Genomic DNA, 10487 nt, shown 5'->3' with positions numbered 1-10487 from the left:
AGCGGCTCCGACGAACGAGACTCAATCACACTCGCTTGATCCTCCTGGAGGCGAAACGGCACCACCAGAACAACCCAGTGAGGTTCCAGGGAATTACAGTACATCAAAGTGTAGCGGCTCCTCCAGACGAGACTCTATCACACTCGCTTCATCCTCCTGGAGGCGAAACGACACCACCAGAACAACCCAGTGAAGTTCCGGGGAATGTCCTACAGTACATCACAGACCAACAGCGTGTTCGATCGTATAATCTTCGAAACCGCGAAGCCTAATTTATATTCTCCTGACAATAATCCCTCCGATGGGGAAGAATGTTATATACTGACGTTGTGTTTAACTTTTTTACTCGTTTCCTAATGTTTAAGCTGATGTACTGAAATTGATAGAAGATTAAAGCCAATCATTCGGCAATCCTCGTTCTCTGTTTCTGGCACAATCATTCGAGTGCGCAACACAAACGTCTTCAAACTTCGACACTCAGTGTATCTGGTCGCCCTCAATGTCCGAGGAAGCAAGCAGGAAATCATGCTGCTTTTGTTCTCACACTGGACTTGTTCGGCGTTGATGTGTGCTGTGTCTCAGAAACAAGAAGCAAGCGCGGTGGCTGAGCTAACCTCCCCATTATTCTCCACCCGCTTCCGAAAACGCGCCTCTGGCTATGCAGCGGCTGCTGCGGCGGGATGTGCGGGGGTTGGTATCATCCTAAGTCACCGTGCGGAAGTATCATTACTTGACTGGATACCTGTTGATAGTCACCTCTGTGCGGTTTGTCTGGCAACGTCTGTGAAGAAGTGCCACAAGCGGGAAGTTGATCGATGTCCATTTATCTTGTCTGCTTACGCTCCAACTTACGATAGCTCCGACGACATCGAAGACAGGTTTTACAACTCTGTCTCACTTCGGCTATTATGGCCAATGTTCTTGACCTATCCAGATGTGTCTCCGGATGGATCTCCAGTGGGAGAGTATTATGACTTCACGAGGTTCATAAATTTCTCGGGGGCGGGATGGCTCAAGTTGTTGGAGCGCGAATTTAGTGACCAGAAGTTCCGTGGTTCGAACTCGACCTCTACCTCTCGACTTCCTTGTCTAGGCTTGGGCAACCTGACAGTATCCCACCTCTTGTGCTTCCTTTGGGGGGCATGGCAGCTAGGCACCGAAGGATGTCACAGCTGAACAATTTATTTTTTTAAAATTTATTTACGACGCCCTGCTGTGGCGAGCTAGAAGCTCAGATATCGTTGTGGTTGCTGGAGATTTGAATGCACAAGTGGGCAGGCTTAGCGTATCTGGGACTCAATTATGAGGTCGAAATGGATTGGAATCGGTACATACGGACAATGGGGAACTATTGTTTCAGCTGTGTGCTGATCTTCGGCTGTTTTTATGCAGTGGTAGCTTCCGAAACAGCCGAAGTCATGTGGCCACATGGTATCCTCTAACGGCATGCCGGCCACAAACTCAAATCGATCACGTTGCCATCAGTTATCAATGGTGCAGATCAATAACTGAATGCCGGTCGTTTCGGAACACATTTTCGGATTCTGTCCACGCGCTCGACCAGAGTCGTTTTTCTCTTCGTTCTCCGGGACCGCGTAAGATGCGGACAAATCGCTTGGCAACTAAGAGACGAGTAGATACGTGTGTTAGACGAACTTACCAGAATCGTATTCTGGAGTCTTGCAAATGTTTCACCATCAGATGTGTACTCGTACTGGGACGAGAGTGCCACCTTTTTGTATAGTGCTGGGAATTTCACATGTGGCGTGGCACCACCATGCGCACTCAGGCACTGGATATTAGACCGAACGGTGGCACTGCTTAAATCTGGGAGAAATATCTCATCCGGTCCCGAACACACCTTGATGGGACGAATTATCAGACGTCAAGTGGAATTTGGAGTGCCAGTCGACTGTAAAGTGTGGTGGACGCACAAAGTTAGGGAAATGGAAGAGGCACAGGAAGTTGGGAATGCCCCAAGATTATTTCAGTTCATCTGCGCAACCAGTTTCCGAAACCATCTATGAGCGAAACTATCAAGGATCGGAAAGGAGTGATCATCTTGAATAAAGAATATCGCATCGACCGGTGGGCCGAATACTTCGAACAACAATTGTCATAGCAACCAGTTGGCACCCGTCTGGAGCCCACAGTTGATGTAGAACCCTGGACGGTGAACGTGGAACCGCCCGCGGCCTCGCAGATTTACGACCGTATGTGTTCTCTCAGGCGCCACGGCGCCTCTGGTCCGGATGAACTCCAATCCGCATTAGCCAAAGAAGTGGCCGAATTTCATCAGTCGGCGCTTTTCTGTTTGCTTGCATTTGGGAAAAGCACTGTCCCATACTTATAAGCGGCCCACAACTCTAGTGTTCTTGGATTTTCAGGGCGCATTTGATGCGGTTGATCGGTCTTTTTTCTTGGCACGCTTGCTCACCAAGGAATTCCTCGGAAGTTTGTAAACATAATACGTTCTTTGTATTCTCAGAATTCCGGACGTGTGAGAGTATACGGCGAGCTCTCCAAAAGCTTCCGTACACAAAGGAATGTCCGTCCGGGATATCCACTCTATCTACTCCTTTTTAACTTTGTGATCGATGAAATAATGAGACGAACGCTGGAGGGTCTCCAAAATCCTGGTGTTCAAATAGCATGTGAAGATCTGGAGTATGCAGACGACATCGTTCTCATCTTCGAAGAGGAGGAGAAAGTGCAGGTGTTTCCGTCCTTTTTGTATGCACTTTGCATCCACAAATTTTCTAGGTCATGCTCCTGAACATCAGTCACTGAACACGTCACTTACAATCCAGGGAGAGGTACTGGAAGTCGTGGAGCGTTTTACGTATCTTGGAAGTTGTATTAGTTCTCACTGTTGTGTGACGGATGAAGTCAATGCACGAATCTGCAAGTTTGAGGTCAGGTTTGCTAATTGGAGACACCTATGGCATCAAAGCGGTGTATCCCTGAATCTCAAGGGACGTGTGTATCAAGCTACAGTGGGAGATGTTTTGTTGTATGGCTGTGAGACTTGACCTGTTTGGGCAGCGGAACTGAGACGTCTTTAGGTTTTCGACAATCATTGTCCCAGAACCATAGCTCGTGTAGGTTGGTGTCGGCGAATCCGTAATGAGACCATTATAAAGCGAGTTTCCGGTTGTGAAACGGGTACTACCACTGAAAAATGTGTCCAGCATCAGAAGCTGCGTCGGTTGGGGCCTCTTTCGTGTGTACTTAAGCATCGTTTGCTGCTTTTTTCATGCCCAACTTATCGTGTTGGAATCAGAGGGGTGACAAACCCTCAACCTGGCAGAGTAGTACAAAGGAGATTACGGTGCTATTCGCTTTCCAGGACTGGGACTATGTGATCCCTACTGCGCCTGATTGAAAACGTTGCAAGATATGGCTTCCAACCGATGTCAGTGGCGTTGTTGTTGTCAGTTTCCATCCAGTTTGCCTGAACAAGTATCGGAGGTGTAGACACTTCGGAATGACTGTTGTAACCTATCTGTAAGTCCTTTCACCGTTCACCTTTACTCTTTTCTTCAAACAAGGCTTTCAAATAAATCATGGTTGTACGACAGCGAAGCATCAGTGCTAAACACTGATAGAATGCTATCGATGAAAATCATAATGTCGATTTCACACAGCGTTCGCGTACTATTTTTTGAAGACGGGAAAAACTGTCGACGTCCACCATTCTGCAGGCACTTTCTCTTGAATCCATATCTCACCAATGAGCTTTATTTTGTAAGTCACCAGGGTTTCTCCGTTTTTTCTAATTGGGCTGGATACAGACCGCCCGATCTTGGTGCCCTTTTACGTTTGTACTTTTTTTCTTCTTCCGACGGGTAAGTAAAGTTTGTATTCCATTCGCCCGTATGATCTATCTCCAGAGGCTGTGTTGCAGGAGGCCAGCTAAGCTGTCCTTCGAAGTCCTCGGCCCATCTTTCCCGTCGGCTGCTTTTGTAGCTGAATTAATGTACTGTCTTTTTCACGAATCGTTTCACTAACGTTGCTTCCCTAGGGCCAGTCGATCGTATCAACTGGCATAGGGCACGGCTGTTTCCGGAAGCGAAACCCTTCTTCATCTCCCGAGCTTTTGATGTTCAAAAAGCTCTCGGTCTTTCCTTGGGCTCTTCACCATATATGAGGGGTTTGCTTGCGCCGTCTTACTCGTCACCTGCCCGCAGGGACTTCCTGGCATCAATTAGTGCTGGTGATCTCGACGGTATCCGGTGGTCATTTGATTGCATCCACATGCTGACTACGAGTGAAGCGTCAGTTTCCTGTTGAGCTGTTTTTGAGCTAGCTTATGTCGATACTGTTGAGCTATCGTAGTTCTTTGAAGATGACGGATTGGCGTACTTTTTACTGGCTTGTAACGGCCTGAAGGGAAACAAACGGTCAGGTTTGTGTGCATCATGAGGTGATCAGATTCGATGCCCAGCGGCCATGCCACCCGAAGGAAGCAAGATGGCAGAGATATTGCCAGATTGCACAGCTCTAGACAGGAGACAGTCGAGATTAAGCGGTCGGGACCTTCAGGTTGGTAAGTTTGTTCCCTAACCACTGGGCCGTCTCGAGCTCTGAAATAATATTGGCCTGTAGTTTTGTATATACACCTACCAACTCTATCTCGAGTGAATGACGCTTTATCAGGAACTCTTGTACATAAGACGAGTTACGATGTTCTAGTTCCCGTGGATCCTATGCACAAGTAAGACGTCTCGGCTTGCCAGAGGTATGGTTTGATGGTCTGTTTAATTCTTCCTCAAGACGTAGTGGCTATGACGATTACGCTAACTTAGAAGATTGCCGTATGCATATCAGCTGTGACCACAGCTCTGAGTCCCCTATAGATTATTAGTTTGCGCCCACGCTCTAGGCGCGCTACGTCCTGCCTATGCGCGTGGAGTCACTCTCCTCACTCGGTGACGTGTGCAGCCACCAGGAATATGGCTCCCAGGCGCGCGGGTGCCGATTTTCCTGTTCAGGGGGTTGGATTTCGCGGGTGGCATTGTTGTCTTCGCAGCAGCTCAGCACGGTCCACAGCAGGGCTTCGATGGAATCTGTCATTGTGCTTCAAATCTAGAGTCGTTTTGCTAGTTCAGACTTGTCGTCTGTTTTTAACACTCTCCATCAAGACATTTCGTCCACCTGTGAATTTGGACATCATCACAAACTTCCCTTTTGTACGTCTTGATGACCGGGAAGCCCGATGGCGTGATGTCTTGCCCCTCATTTAAGGAGCCCACGTTGGCTAGACAATACATGGACTTCACTAGTTTCTGTCCGTTACGGCGCTGACTTTATTCCATATGGCTAGGCATACATGCACCGCGGATACACTCGGTGGATATTGCTGAAGGGGGTCTTGCGGTCAAAATCCACTCTTTCAGAGCACCTCACTCTGAGTGATAAGCCGAAAGTGTCACGCAGTGTACCGAAAAGATTCACATTCATGTTCCCGACTCCAAACGTATCCCCGTACGCGACTTACGAGGCAGCACATTTGTTTGTGAGAGCATATACACGGGCTATGCCACCACTGCTAACCAATCAGTTTTATCCATAACCCACTGCACTTATCAACTCACCTGCAGTCGGTGGAGCTGAAATAAAGCTTGAAACACAAGCAAGGGAGGACGTTTCCAGAAAGTTCGACACCCCATCAGCCGACTATGACTCGACGCTAGTGGAATCCAAGGTCAGATCATGGATCGCTAGGAACTCATTAAAAATCTAAGTTACGATTGTGTTGTTATACATCTCCGCTGAACGGAGCCTTAGATGTCACTGATTTGTGACCATATCATTGACGTGCACTCAGAAAGACCTATGAGTCACTGTGAGATTTCCCTGGTTCTGTTGTTGGGTGACATTTTGTTTAGAATTATACAACTGTCAGCTCAGGTCCCGACGTAAAGCTGCCACCTTGACGTAGTTATCGGGCTTGAGGGCTGGGATGATCTAGCGGGCTGCACTGGCTAGAAATCTGCTCCACAATGTACAACCATGCCAAGAAGGCCAAGGGAGAGCATTCAGTCCAAAAGCAGCGAAACCCCGTACTCCGAGTAATCGGCTGCCAGGCTCCCGACTCCAAACGTATCCCCGTACGCGACTTACGAGGCAGCACATTTGTTTGTGAGAGCATATACACGGGCTATGCCACCACTGCTAACCAATCAGTTTTATCCATAACCCACTGCACTTATCAACTCACCTGCAGTCGGTGGAGCTGAAATAAAGCTTGAAACACAAGCAAGGGAGGACGTTTCCAGAAAGTTCGACACCCCATCAGCCGACTATGACTCGACGCTAGTGGAATCCAAGGTCAGATCATGGATCGCTAGGAACTCATTAAAAATCTAAGTTACGATTGTGTTGTTATACATCTCCGCTGAACGGAGCCTTAGATGTCACTGATTTGTGACCATATCATTGACGTGCACTCAGAAAGACCTATGAGTCACTGTGAGATTTCCCTGGTTCTGTTGTTGGGTGACATTTTGTTTAGAATTATACAACTGTCAGCTCAGGTCCCGACGTAAAGCTGCCACCTTGACGTAGTTATCGGGCTTGAGGGCTGGGATGATCTAGCGGGCTGCACTGGCTAGAAATCTGCTCCACAATGTACAACCATGCCAAGAAGGCCAAGGGAGAGCATTCAGTCCAAAAGCAGCGAAACCCCGTACTCCGAGTAATCGTGCTGCCAGGCAGTCAGGAGGGTAAAGTATTGCTCTCTGTGATAGGATTGTGAAGAGAGTGAGCTGTTCTCCGCGGATGACCAGCATGTCGCTGTTTATGGAAGCAGCAATGTCGTCTTCCCCCGGAAGAACGGGTTAGAAAAGGTCGGTCCTAAAAACCGCACTCTCCAAACGGTTGAGATGACCACCGGCGCGTTATTCAGTACGGCCGAAATACTTTTAGAACTGGTGAGTCCAGTGCTGCTCAAAAAGCACCTGCTATGTGCAGTGGCATTAGAAGTGAGACAATAGTGCCTTACTACCTGCATCCTCGGACCAGGCCAGCCAATTGCAGCCAAGTTGATCAAACTATTAAACCATTGGCTCCGGAAATGGGTCCCAAGAAAATCCTAACAACTGCCGCCATGCGCTTTAGACTTGTGACTGAAAGGCTAGACTCAGGAGATCCCCGAAAAAAACCTACACCCCCACCTTGTAGGTCAGGATTTTGATCCAAAGGCTCAGAGTGGGGTATCCCAACCAAATCCCCTTCTTCGGCTTCGGCAACCTGGAAGTATCATTTGACCTTGCTGATTTTCGTTCGGAGGTCTTCTTTCACAGCCCTTCCCAGCTCATGGGTTGCTTCAGTGCTATCAGCCCATCTGTCAGTAACCCAGCCACTGTTCTGTGTTCAAACCATCGCTCAGAAAAATAAACCAAAATACTCACTAAACCCAAGAGGTCTGTTCCATTTTGCAGCCTTTAATGTCTGTACTGTTTGTCTAATGGGGCAACAGGCACATGTTGCTGAAACCTTGCTTTCGCCCCCTGTTTATGTAATTTGTGCCTCCGAAACACTCATCATCATCATTATCATCATCAAAGACAGCAACATCAGTGTTGGCACTGATGCATCACTGCCGTACAACCATAAGGTTTGTCTATATATATATTAAAAGCCCTAGGTTGAAAAGAAGGGAAAAAGAGTGGGTGAGGGAGGAGACCTAGTGCTGGCCTATGTCAAGCATACTGAGGTGCCTACACCTCCAAACGCTCAACCAGACAATCTGGAAAGAAACTGACAGCAAGAACGCCACTGACATCGATTAGCCGCCATTTCTTGCAACGTCTCCAGCCAAGCACAGATGGGGTCACGGGGACCCCATCCTGGAAGTCTCACCATACTAACAACACCCAAACCCTTCGTGATCTCTTTCACAGCTTTCTGCCAGGTCGTGTGCTGTCCACCTCGCGGTTTTCGCCATCCTGAAGAAGGCACGGAGAACAATACTCGTCTCGGTAGACGGTATTTCGGCATGCGTAGCACATGACCGAGCCATCGTAGTCGATGATTCTGAATGTTTTCCCGGATTCAGTTGCCTGCAGCACAGTGAGGGCCTGTCGCGTCAATTTCCCCATTCAAAAACCTCAGTACATTCGCTCCGCATAAAAAAATTTAGCGATAACGATAACTGCACTCATTTGCATACCAATTGTGTTTTCACGAGAGACTTACATAAATCGCTCTGTTATGATGTTCTTCTTCATGAAATTTGGGTTCAAGCAGAACATGGTTCGGCAAGAACTCAGAGACTGCCTATTCGATGAGCCCCAAGAAGGACCAAACCGATAGTGGGCTGTCGAAGAGTTCGCAGCTGCCTTAAGAGTAGTGTGTCACGTCTGCCGGTGAAACTCTGTTTCAAGTCCGAATGAGATATCTGTCAATTTTCATGCACACTGAAAGTATGAAGCGCGTCTGTGGACCTATATTTTCTGAGACTGCAGTGTCTTCCTAAGTGGGCTGCTGCGTTCTGTAACCTGGAACGAATAATTGGGTTGCGTTCCGACCACAACCAAGTGAAACGCTGCGGAGACATCTGTTGTTGAGGCTTTTTTTATGAAATATGCGGGAGAACCGGTGTATTTTGAACTGTTTCAGTTGTTTAAGATATCCCAACACCCTTTGGAGCATCTTTTCAACACTGTCCTCTTATCACACCCCATCTTTACAAAGGTCACTTTCACCATGAATCCCAACTGGATGAATTCGGGGGAGTATGAGGAGGTTTTCGAGTACCTTCTCCATAAGACGCTTCAGGTGGATGTATGGAATGCCAAGTCCCACATGTTGATCGGTTCCACCGCGTCAGAAATGAGGGTATGTTAGAGTCTATTTTCAAAGATCTTGGATGAGTATAAACGTGAAACTACAGAAATTAGGTGTGTCTTTAGTGGCTTTCAGAGAATACCCCATCTTAGAGGTCGATATCTTTTTGTAAATGTTCGTCAATAGTACTGTGTCCTTGGATTTTTAATGATTTTGTTCAACTTTTTCAAACTAACACGCTCGATTTTTCCACTTTTCATCTGGCAATCTCAAAAATTTGTGTTACATGCTAGAGGAAACGCCGATAAGGCTGGTTCAAATAAACCCAACCTGACCATTTCAGAGTTTGACGTCCTTGGTTATTCACTTTAAATCATGACTCATATGCATGCTTTCTGTTAAACAGAGATTTTTGTCGTCAAGGCCACCATCCACACACTGCTCACCTCCAGTCTGTCCACGGCACCGAGGGACACGTGTGCGCTATGTACAAACCATTCCATTATGTGTCACCTGTCCATATCATCATCATCATCATAATAATAATAGGGAACAATATCATTTTTGGCAATAATGCTTCACCACCATAAAACCACAAAATTTTTCGCCAATTATATTTGAAGTCTTAGTATAAAAAGTGGATGAGAGAAGAAACATGATGCAGGCCTATCGCATGTATCCCGAATTGGCTACAATTGCGCTTAGTCAGATAGTCGGCAGGGAAATTGACAGCACAAACGCTACTGGTATCCATCAGGCGCCAGTTATTGCAATGTCTGCAGCCAAGAGTAGAAGGAGTCCCCGGGACCCCATCCTGGAAGGAGTACGGCAACAATAACACCCAAACTCACCGTAAACTCCTTCATACTCTTTTGCGGTGTCATTTTCGCTTCGCGGTTTCCGCCATTTTGAAGGAGGAACGAAGAAACCCATGTCTATACCTGCATTCAGGAACGTTTGACTACCAACTACTTATAAAGCGTTCTCGTCGTCGGGTATTGTGGATCGATGCATCGTCATATCGACCTAGAGAGTTGATCGCAGAGCACCGTGATGTAGGATTGGACTGTCATTTTGCAGTGCGTTTTACCTGACTGGCATTAATCTACCGCAGAGAAAAAGCACAAAACCTGTAACTGCAGTCATTGTGGCTTTTCACATATTGTTCCATAAGTGGACCCAGCCACCTGAATATTTTATTGTCACTTCACCCCACTTCTTTCCGTTTTTGACTCCATAAGACATCTGTTTGCTTGACTCTATTCTTCGTGTACATCTTATTCAGCTAGAACGGACTCTCTGTCATATCTGCATTCCAAACAAGAATGTCTCCAGAACACTTTTTAGGCGCGCCTAATCTGAAATACAAATTTATAATTGAGGAACTTGTTACCCGGTTTTCGTCCTTGTCCTGGTATATAATAAGCGGCAGACTTGTGAGACTGCATCCAAAAGGACCAAGCGAAAATTTGCTCACCAAAGTTATCTTTTATGTGAATTTCACTGCAACTCGTCCCTGTGGGCGGAGATCACTGCTCCGTCCACTGACGAAAATGCGAATCCATAAACCACAATTCCCTTAAGTTAAACTTGTTTTCTCATGTCGCTGGTTGAGCGTCGTGCGTGTCATGTGCAGCTCAGATGCGGTTGCCCATTGAACCCTTACATCACTGCACTGTTAGCCTAGGACATGA

At 47.1% G+C, this 10487-nt stretch overlaps 2 protein-coding genes across 2 annotated transcripts in view; one reads left to right on the top strand and one right to left on the bottom strand.

The window, feature by feature from the left end:
- T265_05696 (hypothetical protein) overlaps positions 1–823 on the bottom strand; it is a gene marked incomplete at both ends in the record, with an annotated part of 22076 nt that extends 21253 nt beyond the window's left edge. Inside the window, one exon of the mRNA XM_009170765.1 lies at positions 712–823. Within this exon, the coding sequence (XP_009169029.1) occupies positions 712–823 (112 nt within the window). The remainder of the gene's footprint in view (positions 1–711) is intronic.
- Positions 1–10487, top strand: part of T265_05695 (hypothetical protein) — a gene marked incomplete at both ends in the record, with an annotated part of 39525 nt that overhangs the window by 12969 nt on the left and 16069 nt on the right. The window contains 2 exons of the mRNA XM_009170764.1: positions 397–1110; positions 6753–6935. Coding sequence (XP_009169028.1) covers positions 397–1110; positions 6753–6935 — 897 coding nt within the window. The remainder of the gene's footprint in view (positions 1–396; positions 1111–6752; positions 6936–10487) is intronic.

Source organism: Opisthorchis viverrini (genome assembly GCF_000715545.1).
Source record: "Opisthorchis viverrini unplaced genomic scaffold opera_v5_108, whole genome shotgun sequence".
Taxonomy (NCBI): Eukaryota; Metazoa; Platyhelminthes; class Trematoda; order Opisthorchiida; family Opisthorchiidae; genus Opisthorchis; species Opisthorchis viverrini.
Note: the sequence above shows the minus strand (reverse complement) of the source record. Positions and strands in the feature narration are given on the sequence as shown.